This window comes from Anser anser (assembly GCF_964211835.1).
Source record: "Anser anser genome assembly, chromosome: 4".
NCBI lineage: Eukaryota > Metazoa > Chordata > Aves > Anseriformes > Anatidae > Anser > Anser anser.
The window spans coordinates 35,167,228-35,193,557 of NC_139724.1; the positions used below are offsets into that span (position 1 = coordinate 35,167,228).

The 26,330-nt window shown below is 40.2% G+C and overlaps 2 protein-coding genes across 7 annotated transcripts in view; one reads left to right on the top strand and one right to left on the bottom strand.

Moving 5' to 3' along the window:
* Positions 1–13,221, top strand: part of NR3C2 (nuclear receptor subfamily 3 group C member 2) — a 203,338-nt gene extending 190,117 nt beyond the window's left edge. For 2 of the 4 annotated variants that reach the window (XM_083833622.1, XM_083833621.1), the window contains exons 8-9: positions 131–288; positions 9,564–13,221. In XM_083833622.1, coding sequence (XP_083689748.1) covers positions 131–288; positions 9,564–9,719 — 314 coding nt within the window. In that variant the 3' untranslated portion in view covers positions 9,720–13,221. The remainder of the gene's footprint in view (positions 1–130; positions 289–9,563) is intronic. The other 2 variants (XM_083833624.1, XM_083833623.1) reach the window with 2 other exon arrangements.
* A 4,224-nt stretch (positions 13,222–17,445) lies between these two features.
* The window catches only part of ARHGAP10 (Rho GTPase activating protein 10), a 144,170-nt gene continuing 135,285 nt past the window's right edge, over positions 17,446–26,330 (bottom strand). For all 3 annotated transcript variants that reach the window (XM_083833629.1, XM_083833630.1, XM_083833631.1), the window contains exon 23: positions 17,446–18,247. In XM_083833629.1, the coding sequence (XP_083689755.1) occupies positions 18,159–18,247 (89 nt within the window). In that variant the 3' untranslated portion in view covers positions 17,446–18,158. The remainder of the gene's footprint in view (positions 18,248–26,330) is intronic.

The following is a 26,330-nucleotide window of genomic DNA, read 5'->3' on the forward strand; positions in this document are numbered from 1 at the left end:
TGTAAAATTATGGACGTTACTTCAAGGTTTAATTCTTTCATACATTAACTAGTGTAACTTTTTAAGTATGCACATCAAAAGAATAAGCAATACAGTTAATATTAATATAAGACTGTCTTTTTAATGACAGTTCCCAAGGATGGTCTCAAAAGCCAAGCTGCATTTGAAGAAATGAGGGCAAATTACATTAAAGAACTAAAGAAGATGGTAACTAAATGTCCAAGTAACTCTGGGCAAAGCTGGCAGAGATTCTACCAACTGACTAAACTCCTTGACTCCATGCATGATGTAAGTATAACTCCTCAGGGAGTGCAGACAAGTTAAGCAAAAATCTCTCCATTAAGGTAAACCAGTAGATTTTAATTGTGCTAACTCACAGGGAGAAAAAAAAAAATAGAAACCGCAACACATTTTTAAAGGAACATCTGAGAGAAGTTGTTAGCAGACAAATTGAAGGACAATTGCCAAGTAAAATAAGAAAATATAAGTCATTAAGGGCTGGGTCCTGCTGCCTGCTCCTCTGTTGAATGGTAGTGTGTTCTCCAGTGATTCACTGAAGGTCAGAGGCTATTCAACAGGAGAAATGGTGTTAGCTCTGGCCCAAAGTTAGACACGGTGCGAGTGCACCACGCAGAGTATCCCTGAGTCACATCTCGCTGAAAGGTGCTGGATTAGTGTGTCACGCATCTAACATGCCTGGTGTGCTGATAAATGTTGAATTAATTTGCTGATCTTTTACAGCTGGTATTCTAATAATGATGACTTTAAAAGATATTTTTAGACTTTGAAGCCATCTTGTGTATTTGAAGCTTTAACTGAGCTTTTCAAGGATAAGATGCACGGTATTGTTAGGTTGTTATTACCGCCCTGTCTCATTCCAGTGTGAGGTGTTTGTTTTGTATGCGTCGGGTGTGAGATGTAATTAATGACATGGGAAACTAAAAGTTTAGTCCCGAAATGACAAGGCTATTAGTGCTTCAGCAAAAAACGACTCGGAAAGGTTGTGGTGGGTGCCTGGTGCTTGGGACCAGCTCGTGATTTCAGAGCAGGTGTCTAACATTGAGCTGTTGAGCTGGGAACAACCTGTTTCTGGCCAATAAAGTGGCAGGTGCAGAACGTTGCTTCTCCAGGCGTGGAGAAGCATCCCACACCCTCCTTCAGAGGAAGCCAGTGGCCCAGCTCTGATGTTCTCCCCAACCTGAGGGGTCTCCAGTGCCCCACGTGAGTGCACATCCTCTCTGAAGCTGTGCCACGGTGCAGCGAGTGATGGGGGGCTCTTGGGGCCAGAGATGGAGCTTTAGTCAGGTCTGGGTACAACAGAGGGGTTGTCCCAACAAGCAGAGGCTGAAACATGGTAGCACGCAGGGATGACCTCCCAGTAACAACTGGTAAATGGCAGCAAAGGAAGAAACTGGTCTGCTCCATCCTGGGTGGGCAGGAAAGTAAATTTGCTGCGTGAAGGAACTACAGCACTTGCTTTCAGAGCCTGCATATAAATGTACTTCTTTGTACTCGACTTAAATTTCATTTTTGTAGAGACAGTACAGTACAGTGCACTTCAGGTCAAATCTGTATAAGAGCCCGAGGTCTGTTTACAGAATGTACATATGGAATTATTTTTCAAATATTGTTCTGTTGCTCATTAAAACATTGAAAATCTTGGTGGGAGGCAGGGAGAGTATTATTAGTACTGCAGTAACAGCTCATTCTTCGGAGATCGGGTTTCACTTGCTCTGTGCCAGCAAAGGAAGTTGTAGTGTTTCAGTGGAAAGAAAGGGGATGGGTGATAAAATCATTTGCAAGATGTTCACATCTGAACCTCAGGGCAGTTAACAAACCCCTGCATTTAGGTGGTTTTCTAACCCTCTTGAGAATAGGTAGTGTCTAGGATTTGGTTTTAGGTGGATGTGTTTGTGTGGTGAAGGTGACGGGCTGGTAGAATCACGCTGGCTGGGAATGCCACAGTGTCCTACAAACATTTTCCAAAACACAGCATTAACCACTGGAAACTGAACTAGCCAGAGGAGAAGCTCCTTCAGATTGCTCTTGTGTTTTGTTTAATCTTTAATTAAGCTATTTTTGTGTTACTTTTGTTTTAATAGAGCGCTCTATTACAAAGGACTTTGTAAAGAAAGTCGTACTGTCAGCATTCTCCTTTAAAAAGACCAGTTGTCTACACAACAGTGCTTTCTTTCAGAGGTGTTATTTGAGATGTTCAACAAAGACACTTGTTTATTTTTCCTCTCTAAAACTGATTTTTCGCTTCTCGGTGTTTGAAATCCATCGGAATACATTTAGAGAGGTGATAACATTAATGAGAAGTGAGAATTGCTCCTCTCCCCCCACTGCCAGGTAGTGCAGGATTTCTCCGTTCTGTCCATGTAAATGCAAATTTTCTGCTCAGTCCCTTCATATAGGAGGAATGCTTTTTCAGCCGTCACCTGTGTATTTTTAACTTACTCCATTATAATTTTAGAGAATCAGAATATATTTGGTGCTGAGCATTCTAACTGGAGCTGAAGTCCCGTGTTTATATGCAGCTGTAACTACAGCATTGGCATTTACAGCAGACGCCCGAAGGGACTTGTGCACAGTTCATGCTTATTCAGTCCTCCCGCTGCCTCCAGCTTTTTCAGCAGAGCAGAGCAGGGCAGCATCTCGCCATTGTGGAGTTCACTTTACCTGAGCGAGGCAGCCGACAATAAAGGAATACTACTTCTTTGCACCTTCACGCTTCCTTCTATCGACCTTATTTTTAGATAGACTTTCTGAGGGCTTCATGAAATGAATCACATGGGAATATCGGCTTACAGGCTTCTTGGCTTATATAACATGAGGAAGAAAGAAAAAAAAAAGGGAAAAAAAAAAGATGGCTTTATATCGCTCTGTGCTCTAAATCGTTCATCCACATAGCGAACATATGTGCAGGTGAGAAAGTGCTGAGGTGAGGAAAAAAGAAATTTTCAAGAAGGCCAGGTAGGCACTGAAGTATTGGAAAAGATCAGCAGCTTTACCTAATGATCCATAGAGCCTCGAGGCGCCAAAAGCAAAACTGAAGTAGCAAGAGATGGAAATCCATCCCAAGCAGATGAGACAACCGTGGTCTCACACACATGCGTGTGCCCACGCTCAGCCCTAGGAGCATGTCTGCAGGCTGCGGCGTGCCCAGCATCACCGTGTGTCTGCGTGGCGCTGTGTGCAAGCAGTGGCTGCTGACACAGCCAGTGCCAGCTGATAGCGTTGGCCGGGTCGCACGGTGTGCCCTTCCCCTCCCTCAGCGCGAGATGACGGAGGTGAGGCTGTTGCCATTTACTTGCTATCGTGCTATGGCTCAGCCATGCTTTCGTGGACGGACACGGCGTGGGTAGGGTCTGGGAGTGCTGTGGGCAATAGCACCATCAACCTCTTTCCTTTGTGTAGGGCTTGTGTTTCTTCTGACATGGCTGGCCCACTTTCATCATTCCACGAAGCAACGTTAGGTGTTGAGAGCTGCTGTGTAGTGGGGACGGCCCATCTCTACCCAGAACAGAAAGGTTTCACTTGTGTGCCCATGAGGGCTGTGGACATTTCAGTGAGGGGTATGCGTGCAGGGCTTGGTCGTAGGTGAACTGCATTATGTGATCAGACGAATGGCATGCAGGAACATTAGAAACAGATGTACTGCACATGGTATCAAAAACTTCATTTGGATCCTCCTCAGCATCTCCTGTTGGCTTTGGCAGGAAGGGTTGTATCTTGCATGGCAAGCCTCATTTCATATAGAGAGTTTAGTGTATGGTTAGGCGGTTTGCAGAACAAAAGCTGAGTTTGGTTTCAATCTGGCTGATACTAAACAGACTTTGAGTTAAGAGGGCTTTTGTTTCGATGCCATGACATTAAACCCTAATGTGAACCTTCCCCTTGTCTTGGCAAGGCGCAGCACTGCACTGTCATTTGCTTGTTGATATTTTCTGCCAAACAAAAATAAATTCTTTAAGGCTCATGCTGCTGAATAATTAATTTTTTATGGTTCCTGAAGGGAATACTTTATAGCTGAGGTGGATCTTTCCGTAGACTGAGAGAGCCAGGATTACACTCGCTGAGAAAGCTGACAGTGGGAAGAAGGGCGCAGCTCCTCAAGGGGCAGGTTTGCAAGGCACGCTGTGGTGGATGCAAATGTGCCTCTGCAGGTGCTCGATCCCGCAAATACGGAGCCACAGATGAGCCCCTCAGCTGTTGCCAGCACCTTTGGGTGCACTTTTGCTCCTGACTTGCCAAAGCTGTCCCCTGCTGCTGATGAGCTGTTCAGTTCCAGCTCCTAAAGTCTGCGCATCGGCATTTCTCTGCTTACTGAGAGGCAGGAGCTGATCTCCAGTCCCTTGTGTGGCCACTGCAAAACCAGCAGCGATGTAAGAGTGCGCGTGTTGTAGCTAATAAGCGTCTGTTAAGTGACAGATTCGTTCCCAGATCCTTAATGGAAACAGTGGGCTGCTCTCAGGGTCGTCTTGCTCTGCTTCTTGTGGTTGGGTCTCTTCTCCTTTGTGGTACTAGGTGTTGGTTGGAGGGCAGAGCCCCCAGTTCCCAACAGAACAAGGGAGACTTGGCCCACAATTTGCCCTGGCCACGGGCTCGGGACATGTGGTGTATGATATTGTGGGTTTGCACACATCCTCCAGCTATGCAACCTGAGTTCAGCTCTGGTTCCTCCATGTCATGTCCAGCTGTCAAGTGCTAGACTACCTGCAAGTGCTGTGGTTTCTGTGTGGATGTTTATGGGGGGAAAAAAAAAAAAAAAGGAAAAAAAAAGAGTACAGTTCCTAAATGAGATAAATGCAGCTGTCCAGGCAGAACAGGATTCTGGTCTGCTCTGGTTAGATACTTTTAGTGCCTAATCCATGTGCATTTTATCCTCCCTTTATTCTTTGCTGGCATGAGGCAAACGCACTGCATAGCTGGATGCAGAGGCTTGCTTCCTTGGACTTGCCTCACCTTCCCCCTGCACTGTGTGGGAAGTTTTCCTCTTTGGGAAGTCTTTGGAGTGTCATTTTGGTAGGAGAATGCTGGGGTTTTGTCAGTAATAGCTGCAGCTAATAACAGGAAAAACTACTCAGCACTGTGTCGTTACCCTACTGCTGTCTTAACTGCTGTATCAGTAGGCTTCAATGCAAAGACGCTCCTGATAGGGAAGTGCTGTGGACTTTCATACCATGCTCAGAGACTGGGAGAGATCCTGAAGTCAGAAAACTTAGCGCAGAAATGGGCACCCTTGCAAATGAGACCGTTCTTACCACTTCTGGAAGTACGAGGGCATGGTGAGATTGCCAAACTCAAATCGATTCTTTTTTGCTGTAAAAATTCTGCAAGTGCTCAAAGGTCACTGTAACTGTATTAACTTCAGGGACTTCATTAACAGATTCATTTTTCTAATTACGAAGAAGAGTATGGGTGGAAAAAGTTAATTTTATGGAAACCCCACCCTAGTAACAGAAAATGAAGTTTGATTAACACTCCTGTTTCTCAGAGGCATTTAATACAGCACACAAACGCAAAGACTTGATTAAGTAAAACTCTCAGAAAAACCTTTTCAAGGCTGCAGCAGATCTGGTAGAAGTGCAGCACCCTCTCTGTAGGGCAGTGATGGCAGGACGAGGAACAGTTAGTGAGTGAAGCGGTGAAGGACTGTAGCCAGCAGCTGATCCACGTGCCTGGAAGCGAGCTGTCCTGCCTTGGAGCAGTCGGGGTGACAGGGATGGGGACGTACCAATTCCCAGCCACGTGTCCGCACCCCTGCAGCCCAGCTCACTTAGCGCAGCAGTGGTGGGGGCTCTGTCCTTGGAGGTGCCTGGCACCCGAGAGCTGCTGCCCCAGGCGCTGCCCCGACTGCCCCACGTGCGGAGGGAGGGAGGCTTGCCGCGCGTTCTTGCTGTCTCCGCAGAGAGTTGAACAGCCACACACCAAAGCGGTAAGAGCAATGTCCCGGTTGCGTCCTGAAGAAATGGGAGTTACTCTAGTTGTGGTCTTAACTGCACTGACTGCTCTCTGCTAAGGCTGTAACTCTTAAAAACGTGCTTCGCTAACTGGAATAATCAAAGACTGTGAAATTAGGCAAGTTTCTGGTCACTCACAACAGTTGTGAAAACAGCGGTGCTCTCGTTCACACTGCTGAATTGTAGTGGTGCCGTTCGGGCTGCTGTCGTAGAGGTGGTGTCAGCATTTCTTGCACAAGCTTCCAGAAGCAGAGGGTGAAAATGGTTTGGTAAAAGGCAGGCGGGAGCCTGCAGAACACCAGGATTTTACAGTGCTTTGTAGAAGAAAAATCAGCAGTATATTTGAGCTAGAAAAATCGTAAGCCAAATGTAGAGGTGCCAGACAGCTTGCGTATCTTTCTAATTTAGAGACCACTTGTAACCTCTCGTGTATCAGTCACTGTCACCACGCTGACAGAGCTTACATCTTGGAAAAGAAAGCAAACTTTTCAGTTCCTTACAGAAGAGGGAGCTTCTGTTTTAAAGCAAAAGACTAGCTAACTTATTTACCTGTTATAAAGCACATTAACTGTTACAATATAGTACCAGATGAATGCTGCAGAGGTAGCTACTGAAATTTCAAAACTGATGTTGCCTATGGAACCTGAATTTTTCATCCCTTCAGTGCATCTTCATATCAAGACTGCTGGCAATATTTAAAAACACATGCGAACACGCATGCAGAAGAGAGCACTGCTTGCTGCTTGGTTCTCAGCCGTGCTACTCCCTTCCTTCAGTTACTACTTCTGCAGCCTTCTCTAGCTGACCTTTCCGTATTATATTATTATATGCCCCTGATTCTCTTGCAGTATTTATTTTTACTTATATGATTCTCTCATATCAATTCCTTTTGTTGTTGTTGGCTTTTTTTTTAAAAAAAAAAAAAAACACCCCTACTGCTAGACCCCCAAACCACACAGCTGCAGTTGTTCTAACCAGAGTCCAGTGGTCCTTGTTACACGTGGTACAGATGCTTCAACTCGGAGTTCTTATTGCTGTTTTCTTTTGTTGTGGTTGATTATTATTACATATGTTAAAGTTGATAACTTTGCATAAGAAAGGAAATAGAGGACCAAAAATTTTAGAGGACTAACTAGATAGAGAATATATTATTCTTGAGGCTCAAAAAAAATTATTACATGATAGGGAGTTATAGATTTTTGTCCTCATTGCTGGGTAATTTAACCTTTCCTCCCCTCTCTGGTGACAATGATGTGCTATGATTATGATAACTGTGATCATATCCTCTGTGCTCCCCGCTGGACAGCTACCTTGTTTATTGTTTAGAACAGATTATGCTCTCTTGATGTTATTATTTTTCAGTTTGCCTTTATTCCACATACCCCCCCAGCCATTCATGTATACTTAATTTACTACAGCTAAAAGCTAGGTATGAAGGGCAGAATTAATAGTTTCTAAGTAGGCTTTTCTGTGATACCCATCCCACTGCATTCAGAGGCATCACAAAAAAATCTTCACAAATTGGTGTGGTGCAGGAATTAGCTTAAACTGACAGAAGGTGAGCCATCGGCACAGCACAGCTGGTTGGCAGTGGGACAGCGATGACCCCAGCCCCTCTCTTAGGTTCAGTGATGTGAATGAAGTGCTTGTGTTCAAGTCATGGTCAAGGCTGTGGGATGTGAGGCTTGGTTTGCCTGGGTGCTGGTGTTTGAGGACACAGGCAGGAGATACAGTGGCTGTATACCAAGAGTTTCCTTCACTTTGTTTTTGTGTGTGTTTGGCCTATTTTCTGCATACAGTATAGGCAAGAAAAAAACTTGTAATGGCTAAAGCTAAACCCTTGAACATCAGCATTTTTCCTTGAAAACCAAATAATGTCTATGCTGCTCATTTAGCATGCATCTGTTTTAATTAACTAGCATTGCCTCATGACATGCCAGATCATCAGGAATGAACTACGCAATAGCAAACAGACTCTTGTAGTGCTCAATAGCAGAAGGTTGTGTGTTTGAGTGGTCCCAGCACTTTCTTGGTGGTGTTCATAAACTGATTATATGTTTGCCAGAACAGCTGTGAAAGTCCTGAAACTAAGGAGTAAGGTATGGAGCTACAGGAAGGTAGTCTGTTGTTGCCTGTATATTTTTATTTCTTTTTCAGCCTTGCTGAGGTACACTTTTATTTGCTGCATCTTTAACTGGGGCTTTACTGCAGAGTACAACTCTACATGTTCAGAATTGAAACAACAAACTTGTATTTGATAAACTACATAAGCAGAAATGGTGTAAATCCTTTGTAAAGACAGAAGGCACTGCATCATTTTTGACTTTTCAAACATCAGTTTGCAATTTCGTGTGGAGGCAGACAGAAAAAAACAACACACAATGAAAAGTAAAAATTAACTTTGATTCATGTGGTGTGGTTAAATTTCCCATAAGGTATAGACCAAAACAAAGACCTGGAACTGACAAATGGGAAGAATAAAACTGGAGATGAGGTAGAAGCCAGACTATATTGGTGCTTTTAAGACATACATTGTTGTTTTTTTCCCCCACACTAAAAAGCTGATGCTATCTGTATGCTATTTAGTGTTTTAACTTGCATTCCTGTTACTCTTGGAGACCATCTTTATTAGGATTACGAACAGCTGTCTGTTGCCATTTGGGACAACTATGGTATGGTTTCATGTGTGAAAATCTCTGCTGCCCAGGGTAAGCAGAAGGGCTGCTGCTGCTAAGCGTAAGGTACAGCTTTGTTCTGCTGGTGGTCCTACAGTAGTAACTCAGTACTTGAAGTATTATAGGAAAAAAGTTTCCTTCTCTGTCATTGAAGGACTCCTTAGAAATGTTTATCTTATCTTTCCAATTCTCAATATTATGCTTAATTTACTGAGAGAAAGTGTGCTGCTACCAAAAATGGAGAACTTTATTTCTGAAAAAAAAAAACCTACCACCTCCCTAAATATTGCCTCTCTAGTTTAATGAGAAGTAAGCAGGAAAAAAAAGGTATAGTGTGTATGTATTTAAAATGTATTTATATATGAATAGAAATGTTTTATCAGATGAACACTCTCATAGGGACTGTGATGCTATAAAGCCTGGAAGGCCTTGGTGTGACATGGCATTTGTTTCGTTCAGCTGCTCTGGCAGTTTTTAAGTTGTGGCCCTTGGAAAGTGCTCTGAAGTTAACCAAATAATTTGACTTAATGTACGTGTATTCAGCTGAAATGTAAGAAAGATACAACAGTTTATGGTTGATCTTTTCCCTGTGGGCAGAAGGCTTTCTTTTCATAGACATTGAGTACCAATAGTTTACACAGTGGCCAGTTGCTGTTTAGTGAAATGCAAAGTGTAATAATGGTGAAAAATCAGATCTGTGGAGGTATCTGGGTTTCTCCATGTTAGCTGATTTTTAAGCAATGCCGTAGCACTTTGGGAGTTGAATATTTTTGTTTGCCTTTTGTTTTTTTGTTTGGAAACGGACTACCCAGTCAGAATAAGGTACCATTTCCTGGTGATAATCCGTCATTATCAATAAGCTATTGTTTGCCTGCAAAGTTATCTGCATTCTTCCTAAGTATTGTTTCTTTCTGTATTTCAGCTTGTCAGTGACTTACTGGAATTCTGTTTCTACACCTTCCGAGAGTCTCAGGCACTGAAAGTAGAGTTTCCAGCCATGCTGGTGGAAATCATCAGTGACCAGCTACCAAAGGTGGAATCTGGGAATGCCAAGCCCCTGTACTTTCACAGGAAGTGATAGAATATGTCTTAAATGGAAGAACTTTGCCTTAAGTTTCCCTGTGTTATTCCACACCCATGAAGGACCCAAGAAACCATATTTTAAACATGCTATTTACACTTGTTCAGCAGTCTCTGAATAGTCTAAAATCATACGAAGGGTTTGGGGAATGAAAAACAGTTGACTTGGATTTGGCAAGACCTAGATGTTTGGAAATTACCCCATAACCCTAAAGCATTTAGAAAATGTTCCTGTTCCTCTGGATGAAAAGCCATATCTAGTCAATAACTCTTTGATTTTGATATTTTAACAGATGGAGTTTTAAATATGCCATGTAGTTTCTGGTATTGTTTGCTTGTTTTAAAAGGGTTCAAGAACTAATGAGAACTTTTTAAAGCTTACCCTTGGTTTGCACATAAAACGTAAAGTCAATATGGGGCATTAATATTCTTTTCTTGTAAAAAAAATAAAAACAAACAAAAACTATATATATACACACATATATACACACACACACACACAAAACCCTAATGTGTAAAGTAATAACAGAACATTTGGTGTGGAATACTCTGTTATCCCCACCTGTGGCATTTGTTATCCCATGTTATCCCCTCATAGATGATATACACTGTGTTAAGTGTCCATTTACTATTTAATTAAGAAGGATAAGATGCGAAAACAAATGCCCTGGTATCAATTTATAGTATCTATTGTGCTGGCTTTACAAATAATTTTTTGCAGTCTTTTGCTGTACTGTACATTGCTGTATGTATAAATTGTGAAGGACCTGAAATAAGGTGTAAGGAACTTTTGTAAATGAGACAAAAAAAAATCTTTAATGGTTAATAGGATGAATGGGAAAGTATTTTTGAAAGAACTCTATTTTGCTGGAGACTATTTAAGTACTATCTTTGTCTAAACAAACAAGGTAATTTTTTTGTAAAGTGAAATGTTCTGCATGCATAATGAACCGTTTACAGTGTATTTAAGAAAGGGAAAGCTGTGCCTTTTTTAGCATCATATCTAATTTACCATCTTACAATATCTGTTGTAAATAACCACACTTAACCTTTTCAGTTGTATTTAAGCCTTTCTATTTTCCTCTATATTTTTTCTCCCTTTTGTCTCGCTTGCAAGTATACGTGACGAGCACATCTTAGAAATCGTGCTTCATATTTCTGTAGGAAACTACACTTGTTGTGTTTGCCACTTTACGAAGGTTTCATTTAACAAGACAAATTACAGTCTCTCCAAAGCTTTTGCCAGCTTAATGATACAGTAAGTTCTTGCCCTCTACTCCCTTTCTCTCTCAGGGGAAGAGGTGAATAAGACATTGAATGATTTTTCTTTTTTTATTACGGTTTCCCAAATTGTTTTTTTGTTTTCCTTTGAGTACTGGATACGTAAAACATCTTAAAAGGTCAGATTATTATTTCAGATTGGGGAGAATGATTTCTGATTATGATGAAAGGAACATGCAGATCATTACAGTAAGTACATCGAACAGACTTGTACTGGTGAGAGGGATGGTAAGGTACTGATACGGGCAGATTAGCTGAGTAGAATTTCTAGTGAAAAAACTCCAAGCATATTTAATTTTGTATGAATTTTTGTAATAATCAGAACACACGAAAGAAAGATATTCACACTACAAGTTCAACTCAGTTGGTCTGATTTTGTCTCAAAAACGTTTTCTCTAGAATAAGACTGCAAAGAAAAACTTTTTGAGGTGATTTTTCACTATTTCACAATTTATAAGCAAATATGAAATTTTGGAGTAGAATAGAGGACAGGTGAACTTTTCTGAGGCTCAACTGTTGCTACCATATGCTAATTTCAATAGAATAGTTTTTCAGAGTCCTAATCTATAGCGTTCTCTCTGGGTGACACTGATGTTTTTGAGCTATAATTCGTCCCCTGACCGGTCAGAATGTAGCATTTCTTTCCAATGGTGGTCTAATAGGAATTATACACCCTTTCTGATTCCAAATTTTGAGGTGCACTGAAGACAGTCAGTGCTACTTGTCTTTTTAAATGACACCTGCCTTATGCAATGGGTAATCTGTAAAGACTGTATTCAGAGAGGTTTTTTATATATAAATATATACATACATATATTATTTGCATTTTGGAAGTCTAATTCATAGGCAGATCTTTAAATACTGACCTGCACAGCAATATGAAAGCCAAACTTCCAATGTGAGACACACAGCATGCAGACTGGTTGTTTACAGTAAAGAAACAGTCATACATCCATCTTTTCATTTATTTTTTTTTTAAAAAAAGTCTAAAATAGAAAAACTTCAAAGCCAGGTTCTGGGTGAATACAGTCTGCAGCAGCTTTTTATATTAACAAAGTTACTGCCTCCTTTTCTGTCTCAGAGTAACTTTGCTTGAATAAAATAGCAAAGCCATATTCAACACTTCACTGTTAAATGCCTGTCCCAGTCCAAATTGTTGTCTGTTTGCTCCTATTTTTGTACCTTATTACTTTTAATCTTGGTTTGGTACAATTCATAATTCACAGAAACTTCATATAATTAAACACACTAAATTAGTTTTAAAAAGCAATTTATATCTTTATGCAAAAACGTATGTCTGTCTTTGCAAACAACTGTAAGCAGATTATAATAAATCCTTTACTTTAATCACCTGTTGTTTATGAAACCATTCATTGATTATTATTTTTTGCTAGAGATCATTGAAGTAATAGATACAATTGGATATAGATGTTGTAAGAGGCAGTATTCTCTTATCAAGGACACTTAAGCAGAATAGCCATCACTTTTTTTTTTAATCTAAACCTGTGTACAGCAAAAAAACCTTCAGTTTTTAGCTACCAGGAAGTTACATTATTTTGAATTTGTTTAGAATGAAATAGGCATTTGTCTCCTGCAAAATAAAAGACAAACGAAAACATCTTTTAAAAGTGGGCTTCTGTTCATTGAGCTAAATTATTTTGTTGTAAGAACGAACGGGGATATACAGCAAGAGCATTGTATACACAGTTAAAAATGTAAAATAGTGTTAATGTACTGCAGTGGGTATTTCAGGAATACTACACACCATGCGACTGACAAGTTGCATAAAATAAAATAGAAAGACTAAAGTTTGCAATAGCAAAATCTTATTAAAACGATACTTTACAATCAATAATGCAAAAAGCTAATTCACAGGGTGGTGTTTTTCACTGACTTGTTTAAACATTTATGAAATTAAACAATTCTACAGTTAATGCACTTTTAATTGTTTATTAAAGATTTGACTTTTTCTTTTTTTAGAGCAATGTTTTCAGCTGGAGGTCAATGACTCGATAAGATAGACAGCAGTTCTGAGGCCAGGAAGCTCAGAGGAATGTTTAAGAATTCTTGGAGTTTAAATAGATTCCTGGATGAAAAAATAAAAGCAGCCAGCAGTATGGTGTAAACAGTAAAATCTATGCATAATGATGCATTTATAATTAGGGGTTTGCTTCTGTATGTTTAAAGCTTTTTAAATAAATAGAAAATATTGTTTGGTCTTTATGTTAATGTCTGCAAGTACCTATTTTTCTTTTTCTTTTTTTTTTATACAAATTGTACAAATATACATGAATTAAACTGGTTTGATTGCAAGTATTTCTTGCATTTTAATCTCAGATAGCTGCTGGTGCAGTGATATCCTTAGAAACAAGCTTCTGCGCGCTTGGAAACAATATTAAACAACAAAAAGTAACTAACAATGCAATATAACATCTTCAGACATCTAGCAATTTGTTGTTATCAAGCTCTAGTAATTTGGACTATAATGCACATACAATGGCTTCAGCCAGACAGCAGCAGCTCGCAGTGTATAGTAAGAAATGCCCAACCTTGAGGAGTTTGGTTCATTTAATCTGGGTACTTGTGATTTCCAAATGATGAAGTGGTGACACCGTTACATGCAAAAACCACATCCTGCTCAAAGAAACAAAACCAGCAGCCTTCACTAACCAGACAAATTTGGCTTGAGGTAACCCAGAGCTGCTCTACCTACTGACCAGAGGTAGAATTTCTTCCCTGGAAATACGGATTGACTATGTTACAAGGTTTCTCAAGTTAATAAATCAAATTGCCTTCTCAAGAGTCAGGTCTCTTCCAATTACATTAAGAAAGTTAGAAAGGGAAATAAAACTCTTGCTATGCTGGTTCGTTTTGGGCACTCCCTTAAATATCTACTGCAAACTTCTGCATGAAACTAAGTCGTGGTGCAAGACCACCATTTAATTGCATTTTTTTTTTAATAGCACATTACACAAACCTTTTATTGTCAAAAATCCTTGCACCTGCCTTCTGTTTGCTGAATCGTCACCAGGAAAGAATAGCAGAGGATCAGCAGTTAAGAAAAATTTCCCATATGTTTAGAAGCAGATGTATCTGTCATATGCTGTTCTAGAAATATAAAATGCTATCACTACTTAAAAAGAAAAGTTACTTAAACTTACATTCTGACCTCAAGCTGGGACACTGCTTTCTCTCAGGTACCTGCAGAGAATGGGAGTCTATGTTGCGTACAATATTAATAATAAGATAGAAAGTAGTGAAAAATACCCTTTCATTTCAAATATTTTTGTTAGGTAAAACATGCCAGATACTGTAAGGTGTTAACGCTTTAAATGTAATGTCAATAGGATGAAGTTTTATTTGGTGCTTACCTGTGGTTACTGGAAGTGCAGATGACGGCACGATGCTGAATTCTCACATAGAAAACGATGCCTGAGGCACAGTCAGCCCAATAGGTGAAACTCCAGCGAAGATTTCCACTTAAACGTATTTAGCTCTGGTGCATTTACAGACCACACAAGCCCTCTGTCAGCAGTGGATGGAATTTTCTCATGAAATTGCAAACCAGGTAAGAATGGTGAAATGGGTTAAGAGAAGACATGAAGGAACAGAGCACTGAGAAAGGCAAAATTCTCCCCAGGTCTTTTCTATGATGCAATTACAGAGGCTCAGCTAACTAGAGCTATAAGCAATGTAGCAGAAACACCTATCTTCATTACAGGCCAGATAAATGAGTCCTGAGATTCTTCTTTCAATTCCAATGAAAGGCTGGGCATCAGAAGGAAACCTGCCATGAAGACCAGGGAGGACATTGACTAACAACATTCAGCAGTCTGAAAACCCCAGGGAGAACAGCGAAGTGAAAATGCTGCCCGGCCAAGGAGCAGAGCTGAGTGCTGTCCAGTGAGTAACACACACTGCGAATTCCTACTCATCCCAACTAGGCTGGAGGCTCAGCTTTTTCATTAATTATTCGGCAAACACACATTAGACCTTAATCCCCAGGCAGAGGGGTACAATCTCTGTTCCCACAGAGAAACATCCCACAAAGAAAACATTACTTTGCATAAAATGTACAAAACAGTTTACTCCTAAATCACCCTCTTTGATTTGCAGCCTGCACCAGGCATTTGCTACAGGGAGTCTCAGCTTTTGAAAACTGAGCCCTACATGCCCCTACTCACAGCAACCAGTGCATAGCAAGGGCAGAGGAACCCTGCCCACGGATTAAGCTGAAACTGTACCCACAGTTGTGACACGAGAGCAGTTCCCTGCGGGAGGACAGGGACAGCCCAGAATCACTGAGCATGACCACTCCTGCTGCCAGGCTAAAAGAGAAAAGCCCTTCAGCTGGCTTTCTCCACAGCTGATTTCCTGTCCTCCATCCTGCTTCAAGTTAACTCTGTTCTTCCCACATCTGCCAGACCATGAAAAAGAAAGACAAGAGGCATGCCCTAAAGCCCATGTTCAGGAAAGAAAACCATCTCAAAGGACTGTAAAAGGGGCCTGATTTTCTTAATATGAATTTTATTTCTTAGCATCCTTTAATCTCTACTTCCAAATAGTCAGTGCAAGGGCACCATTTGCAGAGCTATTCAACAGTGAGAAGGATGCCTGAGATGTGCCATGGCTACTCAGCTGCACAAATCTGTACTCAGACTTGGTATGACCCGGGCAAAGTGCAAAACCGTATGCTGGGTAGCAGTGACCACAGCTAAATTCCTAAGAGGCAGTGTGGTTAACCTGAAAGCCAGATCAGATCTGGCTCAGCACACACCACTGCTTTCGGACAAAGTCTGGGATGTGAGAAAGTTTGAAATAGTATTTACCTTTGCTCAGTGTATCGTTTCTCAGTAGAGAAGTTTCCTTCTTCGGGTTCTGCGTAGCTCCAGAAGTAACAGGAATCTCAAAACATCTCACCTAAAGGCAAATAGGGTCACAGGGCTGGACTGAAGAGACACTGAGCATGTCTTTTATTCCTTCTCTATATATCTGCCTTTTTTAACCACCTCAGTTAAAAGAAAAAAAAATGCAGTAAAACAGAACTAGAGCTGAGAAATACATTGAGTATTTTGGAAGACAGCAACCAGAACAAGAGCTAGCATGCACTGCACGTTTAAAACAGCAGCAAAACAAATGGAAGTGACTTATAAAGCCTCTAAGCTTTAAGTTATCACTGCTTCACTAGCTGATGAGCCAGCATACCTAGCTGCCACACCTACTAGGCTAATAATGAGGATTTACACTCTCCCTGTTCTGTCAAACATTTTTAACTAGTAGCAATGAAAACTGAATTTGGCCACACAGACAACATCCTGCTTTCAGAATGACTCTGTTAAGGTCACAAATGAGTTCATGCAAGTCCCAGGCGACATGATAACCAGCCAAAACAGCACTTTGCCATGTGAACAAATCTGAGCAAGGAAACCTGCAATCTCTTGCTGCATGTATTGCTGTAACTATTTCCTTAATACTGTGTCAAGAAGCAAATTATAAAACTGGATCTCCTTTACAGAAGTCATCTTCCGTGCTTGGGTCACTCAGCCACTGTGCCAAGACAAGAATTGCCTATGGCACAGAGTCACTGCTCGCATACAAGGAGAATTCACAAAATGAAACTCCTCCAAGCTATGAGGTTTAGTGCTGGAGAGCAGTACTGACTTGGCCCACCATTGCTCCATCTGGAAATGATTTTTGCATACTCCAACGGTCTATACAGTCTGGGCAGAGGAACAAAATAATGGTATGAAGTTAAATCTTAAGGGGAAAAAAAACACCCCAACCTTAAGGCAGCATTAGCCATTAACTGATTTACTAATCACATTAGTTAGAAAAACTTGCAAGTGAAGTGAATATCTGCTGTAAATGACTCAAAATCCATGGAGTCCAATCTAACAAATATCTGAGCCTGTACTAACATGCCACCCTATCAGATTTTCCTGCATCCACTCCTCTGCCTCCCAGAGGGTCTTAGTTGAAGGAGAGTAAAATACAAAGATTAATGACAAACTGCACGTAGCATTTTTATCACAGGGCACAGATTTATCCACCACAAGATTTCTGGAAGCTTTTTCTATAATCACAGATAACTCTCTTACTACTCAGATAGTTCTACAAATTCCGAGGCAGCTACTTGAGGACTGATACTGTGAAGTCTCATTAAGACCTTACAATCTACAATTACGGGGGAGGAAGAAAGGGAAGCTCAAGGAGGAGCCAGACAGACAGACAACAGATAAAATGCACGATGCCTCCAGGATGCACAAGGATCACAGCCAGAGATTCACTTTTCCTTTTGGCTTGGGCTTGCAGTTGCCTATTCTGAGTGACGAAAGTACCCAATCCATTTTAGAGCCTGTTTGTGACTGGCTGCAAAGAGCTGCCAATAATTATTTCATGTCATAACTTACAGAAACAGAGTAAAATATTCTCCAACTAAGGAATGACTTAGGTCAAATAGCAAATGACATTTTATTTCATTTACAGTGATATTTTTGAGTAGCAAAGGAACATGACATATAGGAGCCTGTAATAAAGGTTCTTGTGTCTTACCTTTATACAATAAATGAAGTCACACACATAACATAAATGAATGTATTCTTTGAAGACATCTGAAAAATGTCATGTCTTGATACCTATCATTTTACTTACCAATATGTCTGTTCCATATTGTCTATTCCACTTTGAAATATAATTTAAGTGTCAGCACAATAGCTTTTTTATCCAACAGTGTTTTCCAATCTCAAATAACATTCAGTTAAAAAGGCTGGATATAGACGCATAATCTCCAGGACACTAAGTTTTTAAAAATCATCTTCAACTGATAGCTGAGTTACAGATCAACCAGATATTTGACTTAAAATGCTAGTTATCTTGCAAACAAACATACTATGGTTCTTTACAATTGAAAAAAAAAACATTAAAAAATTAAATTATCCCTCCATCCAACTGTCCTGTCCCCACCCATTCCAACCCTTACAGAATCTTTTGTTTCTAATTCATATTTGGCAACACTTAATGTCTTTATACAGATTATGATCTTCAACCCATAATCAGGCTCTTCATTGATTAAAAACAGTCACAAAAGTAGAGAGAAGTGACTATAACAAAAATCCATGGATACCATGTACACCTTCTTGGCGTTCAATGCATAAAGCTATAAAAACTGAACATAATTTTGTGGAATAAGTCCTCTCTTGCCATTTAGAGTGCCTTCTAGCCATCCTGGTTCTCTGGAAAATTGCACTGTAAAAGAAAAGGAAAAAAATTACTGTATCTTTTTATGCTTGGATTAGTACTTTCAGGTTTAGCTCCATGACATCATGCAATGCATCCATAAAAACATCCAGTCTCTTGCAATCACCAGGTTGACAATCTGGCTAGGAAAGATGATGAGGATGGTTAACTTAAATACTTGTACAATCTTCTGATTTTGGGTGCAGGAGATTACATTAAGGAAACAATTAGCTACTGGAACTTAGAAAGGACAGGTTTATAAAACAGAAAATCTAGAAGCTTTGGGGGAGAAATAACTCCTATCAAACAGTTGGAAACAATTTCTGAAGCTGGAAGCAATGCAAGACCAAAAATCTGTCTTGGGCAGAAGTGGTGAATCTGGAAGCTCTGAGCCACAGGAAAGAGTCAGATCTAACTTCAAGTATCATTTCTTCACTGAGTAGGGCTTCTATTGGAAAAGACCAATGAACAAAATCTAAAGCATTCTTCTGGTTATATTGTCTCTCTGAAATGCAAACACATCATGCTATTCACCAAACATGAAGGGAAGGCTTGAAACAGCAAGATAAGCCTTGCCTCTTATTGCCATCCTAAGTATCTGCCACTGCCAATACTAACGTTAGTGCAACAAAATCCATGAATGTAAATAGGAAAAGTTACAGCTCAGTCTCTAAATGCCCTAGAAGTACTTCTGTGAGCAACAGACCCAAGTCTGGCTTCCTACGTATTTCTGACATCATTTGACAGGAAGATAAAAAAGAAGCATAAACCACTTTCTTTTTCTTTTTAAAATAGACTAAAAAGTTCTCAAATCCCCCTATCAAATTTCTTATAAGAACACAGTACAGTTATCTACTTACCTATGCAATTGTAAGATCCCACACCTTTAGTGACCTACGATGTTCTCTACCATATTAATTTATCCTCACAGTGCTTCTGAGACAGACATTGTTTAGGGAAATGATCAGACAAATGCTGCAATATGCTGCCAGCCATGTCAGTGCTTTATTTAAAACACATTAACACATTGGCAAAAGATATTTGTAGCCTTTTAGAAATCAGGGAAGTAACAGTTAAAAGAGAGCAACACTTGAAAGTTAAGTCTCACTTTCAAAAGCATTAGAAGTTTTGAAATTTGACCACCTAAAAGATATTTTCCCCTAGTTTTTCCCTGCGTCCTGTTACTGTCAGGCTGTGAAGCTAGAAGCTGTGCTCAGAAAACACAGCTTAAACAACAGCTATCTCTGCAAGGGACTTAAACATTCAGAAAAGAAAACTGCTATCAAATGATAGCAAACGAAAGTCTGAGCATATATTTATAATGAAAGTGCTTGATAGAAAGATTCCCAAGGAAAAAGCACATTGAAAATTACCTTTTAGGATCTCTGTGCACACTGTAACTTACAGTAACTTACATTACTATTAGTAATTAGCAGGCCCTCCTCCCCCTTTGTCATTTTTATTCCATGATTACGGAGTACACACGCATTTAGAGCTGCAGTGCTGACACCACCACAAACCTCCCTCCAGAAGCTCAACCACAGCGGCTCTAATTCCACCCTAGCGAGCAAATATGCCAGCAGCTCCAGTGGCAGCCCAGCCTCTCCCCGAAGTATCCCTTGCCTGCAGAGCACATCTGTGTTACAGGAAAGAAACTCCCGAAAATGGCAGATTAGAAAGAAAATCAACCAAAAGAACTGTAACTAATTTCTGCTTGTCCTCTGGAGCTCAACCCAAAATATGCTTGAGCCAACTCACATTAACGAGAGGATAAACATTACTGGCGTGTTAGTGTCTATAAACCAAAAGCCTGTTAAAACCAAGGGTAGCCCTCGTCTGAGGAGATCACACTGGACCGGGCCCTAAAATTCACCCAGAGGAGAAAATGGTCAAACTATAGGGAATCACTTAGCTTGACACAGCAGCAAATTTCAGAAGTATTTTCTAAGCGAATTTGATAATTCAATAGTGAACTCCGCATACTGCAGCACATTCAGATAGTCGGCATGATGGCCGAGTAATTGGGCTTGAGTGACAAATCCCACTGTCACCCTAGAAGGCCAGACATGGATGGTAGAGCTGAGCTCTCTGCTTGGAAAACTAAACGCTACACTTGACTTTACACACAGCTCAGGGCCTCACTACTTTCTTAGTACAAGTTTCTCATACACTCAGTGAAGACAGACGAAAGGACTACCATGCAGATTACACCTCATATCACCATTTCTAGAGAAAAGCCTTTTTAAAAAAATGCAGCACAAAGTAATTCTTAATATTCAGCAGCTGCAGCAATCGTCATGTTGGGTAAGACTTGTGCCTCCTTTCAAATCACCTTGCGCATTAATATACCCACGTACATCGTTGACTTCTTCTGTGGACAAAACGTGCTAATGGGGAAGCTGCCCAAATGTAAAGCTACTTTAAATTCCAATGATCCTGTTTTTCTTTGTTAATCAATTCTAAGGTATAGTGTACAACAACATTCATTTAAAATAAAACCTTACCAGACAAAATGCATTCTACTATCACACACAGCTCCTCTTAAGTGGAGGACACAGGCTATTTCTGAAAAATAGCCTGCTCAAGAGAAGACGTTCCTTAGTGCCCCCTTTCTGTCATTTCTTCTCAATCAACAATGATTACAGTTCTTAGCACTTTCTCAGGCTTGCCTTATTTGAAAATACCTTGCTTCAGAAACTACACATTTGGCCTTAAAACTGCAACTCATTATTCGACCAAGCATCCTACAGGACTAAGTCATATGCTGGCTAGAGACAAGGAAAGAAAAGGAAAGGAAGGGAAGGGAAAACACTTGTAGTGTAGGAGATAGGGAGCAGAGAGCTGACAATTACATATGGCACAGCAAGGTTTGACGAGGGCATAAGACTGCACAACAAAAGCAATCAAAGAACAACCATCAAAGCTCAGAACAGTGGAAGTAGCGGCAGACTTCAGTCATCTGAAGATGACAGCTTCCTCAATACCTGCTGCAAGGCCATTTGAGCAGCCCAGTCTCGCTCTAGTGGAAGCAAACTGTACACCAGTAGGATGTCTATTAGTGTGACTGCAAGTGCTACCCAGCAATTACCCCAAACACAGGGAGACAAAATCAACAGACTTTCAACTTGCAATGATCTCTAAGTAAAGCTTCTCTGATTTCATCTCGTCAAGAAACACAAAGATTAGCTTGGCATTTGCAGCATTCCTTCTTCCTTTTCTGTATTCTCCGTAGGAAATAGCTTCAATATTGCCCATGTTCGATTATCTAACTGTGAATATATAACATTTGTAAGCACCTCTTCCCAGAGACACAGTGCTGACAGAGTTCCCTATAGCAAACACTGTTCTGCTTTGGCAACTCAGAAGTTTCCTGGGTCCCCAAAACAAAAGAAACCGAGACTCATTTCCACAACAGAAATGCCTAGGTGCCACTAACTTCAGCTGGACTGAATCAGGGACTGCAAAACCTGTTTCCTTTGTAGAAACTAGCTGTTTTGGAAGGAAGAGAAAAAGGGGAAGGAAATCTAACAAGCATGGTGCCTGGCACAAGAGGGCCTCCCTTTCTGATGGACTACTTTACCAAAAACATAATGACTCCACAAGCTACATCTTGTAGGCAACAGAAATCTCACTGCTAAAACCACTGCAACACCAAAATACATTTCTATAGAACTCAATCCTCTTGGCCATTTTTTCACCAGGAAATTAAATTAAAGACCTGAGACTTGGGATCTTAGTTGTGAGCTGAATCCCATCCCATCTGTCAGCTGAGCATCTCTGACAGTCCTGCACACGCACCAAATGTGAGGTAATACACATCTGTTTAAACACCTTCCATTTCAACACTCAGCTTTCCATTAACATTTCTCTTCCAGGGACCACTTCTTCCACAACACTGTTGGCAGGAGGAACTCTTCCCTTCTCTGTATCAGGCAAAGTCAGTCTGTAAAAGGTCAAACTGCCTTCAGTGGCTTTTCAAAACTTCTAGCAAAGTCAGCAGGAATTTGGCAGTACTTATTCTGGTACATTTTACTGGTGAAGCTGCAGTTTTAACTTTCAGCAGTAGTTCGAGGTGACTTATCTCTCAGTGGTATGGAGGGATCTGAAAAGGTGAACATCTGTCCACAGCCTGAACACTCAGTTTCTCTGGGCGTAAAATGGAGATAGTTAATGCACATGAATGCTCCTAAGTGCTTTGAAATCCACAGATGAAAGGAGTACAAAGAAGTAGCTTTATTCTCATTTTTACTTCAACAAAATAATTATTTGCACATACAGTGCAATATAGTACTTTGGGAGTAGTACTTTTCTTTGATGTAAATCCTTCATTTGTCAATACCACAAAGAAAGCCCAGAAGCCACCGCATGAATAAAAGAGAAGAGTATGCCTTGGAGTCAAAACCAGGCAGATTAACTAAGGGTGGCACTTAGGTACAGTGGGAAAGATAGAGGGGGATAACAATGGCTGTGTGAACATTGATTTTGTGTTCCTATTGCACTTGATAGGGATGATGGGTGTCCCACCTTTGTTAAGAAAAATTACTGTAACAGAAAACGTTCTTGGTTTTCCCCACATTCTCTCTCCCCTAAAATGTTATTTTAAAAATTGTGAAAAGCTTTGATGAGAGCTATCTTGATAAGTTTTCAGGAAACCTCACTGTAGAACTGCTAGCGATACTGACAAGGAATTTTGTTGTGTAAACAGCACTTACCCTATCTAAAACACTTCTCCCTAGTGAAATTCCCATTTCTAAGCAGTCTCTTTTAAGAACCAGAAATAACACTTGGCTGCAAGGCTGGCAAAGTTTCAATGCCAGGCAGTCTGATTATTCTTTTCATGATTATTGGGAATAACTGCTTCAACCAAATGTAAATATGCGTACGACTGGCGTATGTCTCTCAGTCTCAGATCGTACTCCACTTCTTCCCATATGTGCCCTTTTCCGGTTGCAAAGTCTTCAAGCTTTGCCTCTAACCACCTGAATTATAGTGTTATGTGCTGTCAGTAATATAGACTGTAGCAACTGGGAAATAAAGATATTGGCACAGCCTAAGGTAAATTGAGTTGAAGATTGAGGGGGAAAAAAAACAGTGGATATTGTTCAGATTACATTATTCATTTTCTTACACAATTCAATTAAATATAAAAGTTTTTTTTCTTTTTTTTTTCTTACCGAACGGTGCCTTTGCATTTATGTTCTGTGGCACTTTAATAACAAGACTGAGATTTGGGTTAGCACAATGTGCATGCAATAAAGAAAACACCTGAATATGCAAATGTTCGGATTCTATACGAATTCCTACGAGGTGAAGTAAAGCTCAATTTAAAATATTAGTAAATCTACCCTCGTCAGCCTGCAAAACCAGTATTTTTCCCCCACTTTGATAAAGGAAATGGAGACAGGAGTAAAGGTTAAACTCTTCCCTACTTGCACCAATATTACATTTAGCAGCTATGACAGGCACAAGACTGTACCTCACTAAATGCCATTATCCTGTCTCAGGCTAAAGCAGCCAGAAAGATTCATCCAGGATAACAACAGATGAAAGAGAACTACTGCAATCAACATCCACAGACCAAGAGAGACAAAGCAGAAGAATGGGAAAAGGAAGTGAAAAAGTGCAAGAAACAAAGCAGAACAGAGTGAAGAGAAAGGAAAAAACTCAACATACAAACAGTAAGAGATGAAAGAGACAGGATTAGAGAAGTGAGACAGGCAGGGTGGAGAAAGGAGAGAGGGATAAAATCTTCACTAATGGAAGCAGCACTTTTTAGTAGACATTAATTTAACAGTTACTTTAATGGTTGATACTAGCTGTATGTCAACTTGATTGATGCGTTGTCACTTTGATAGTTAAGGTTATTGGTAGAGCTGCAGAATTGATGTATTATTACTTTAATTCTTCATTTGGGGGCTTTATTAGGGCATATGGGAATTTAAATTGAGTAACTGAAGAACCTGAATTGATTCACTGGAATTTGATTCTAGCATAGACACAAGGGTGTCTAATGCAAAAAGAAAAGGCCCATGTGAAGGCATTTCAGTGGTTTCAAATATGGAGACTGGTTTGCACTTTTAATGGGAATACCTTTTCATAGTGACAGAGCCTATCCATAATAACCTATTACAAATTGTTATGGAATGAATATTTAGTTATTACGTATGTCCAATTACTGCCTTATTACTTGCAGGCTCTCCTTCTTTTGTCTGCCAATCCACAACCCACCGTACACTGAAAGCGCTGTGGGGCAAGGACATCACCTCTAAAATCAGCAGGAAGCAGCGGAATAAATCAAAATAAATGTATTTAAGGAAACATGATCTTCCCCATTGGATATCTACAATTAGGATTTTAAAATGCAGTCCATGTACCCTTTTCCTGAGCTTCCAACCTTATTTGTAAAGATGATGTGGAAAACTAGAGTTGAAACATCTCTCCACACGCTGCCAGAGAGTCAAATTCAGTACTTGTTCTTGGACAATCTGACTATAGTTGAAAAGCTGTACTGAGGTTCCAAAAACATGGTAGTTTTGCCATAACGTCTAGCAATCTCTTTACACAAAAAAGAATCTCAACATTGCTGTCACACAAACACATGATATAGAAGCAACTGCTTCTTGCAAGACTGTTTTCTCCAATGCCAACACAACAGGTGTACAACCCTTAGTGTCCTCCATTAGAAATGCCTTTTACACACCAGATCTTTTCCTCTATGCACCAGATTTTTTTCCTGTACACAAATTTTACGTCTACTGAAGATCCCTATCAGTCATGTTTTAAAAAACTTAAATTAAAATAACTGCTGTAAGAGACTTTAAAAAGAGCAATCACTTAGCTAATTCATTTTTAAAAGATTTCCCACCTAACTTGATTCAGACGTGATCTGCCTGCAAGGCAGTTATCTAATAGGAAACACCAAGTATGATTTTGTAAAGTGGGCAGGGAGGAACCTCGTGGGGACCTCAGACCACCTTATACTGAAAAAAAAAAAAAAGTCAACTCTGGACTAGACTTACTATTTATTTATTTGGGAGAAGACAGAGGACAGGAATGTCCTTATGGTCTGTCTGCTTTAAATTACACTTCACAAAGACGGGGAAGGAGATGTCTAGGTTTGTGCCATTTTGTTGTTGTTATGAATACTGAAAAAAGAAGATTCTGCTGAGCTTTGTTCATTTGTTTCAGCTTGTTAGAAAAAATAGAATCATTCTGTTGGGGTTGTAGGGTAGGAAGAGAAATTTCACATACACACTTTTGATCCAGTACTAACAGAGTTAACAGGATGCATTTAGTTAGCCTTTTAATGCCTGCAGGTTGATTTTTTCCAGCTGTTTCTGACTGTATACTTTTCTCTTTTTCTTGCTGGATGTAAACTGGGAATTTGGGCTACTCCTCCTTATTGGATATCCAAACAAAGATTCTCACATGTGGTATCTGAACAACTGGGCAGTGCATACCCAAAGTCTGTTTGGTCATGCAGAATTAAATACCACTTAACCTCTGGAAAGAACATACCAGATTTCGGACCTAGTAGCAAGCTGGCAATGGATGAGAAGAAAACAGGCATCACTGCAGAATTTCCAGATTCTTTAGAGGCAAGTATGCCCCTTACTGCACCCCCCTCTGCCTCTAGACAGGCTGAAAGGCTAAAATACTAGTCTCAGTATTCACAAGGATCTTAAGAACGCAATTCACAGATCACTTTGAAACCCTCAGTCTGCACAAAACTTGGATGAGGATTTGGCTGAACTTAAAAGTCTTTTGTTTTTCAGTACAAATGCAACTTATCAAGGCCTTGTAACAAACAACAGTCTTACACTGCTCCTGCTATGAATTAATTTCTGCTTAGAATTATTATTAAATTGCATTCCAGTAACAAGAATTGCTGAATTTGTCCAGGCCCTGTTGATCCATTCCATACTATCTCTTTCTTCTGCAGCAGTATGAAGAAACTAAGCTCCAATATCTTCTTCTGTATCTTCAGAATTTGTATTACAGTAGTCACTGGCATAAGGTTTTAAAACTAAAACCATTCCTTGTCAGTTCAAAGCCCCTGTGCAGACGCTGGAGAGTAGAGCTATGGAAGCTA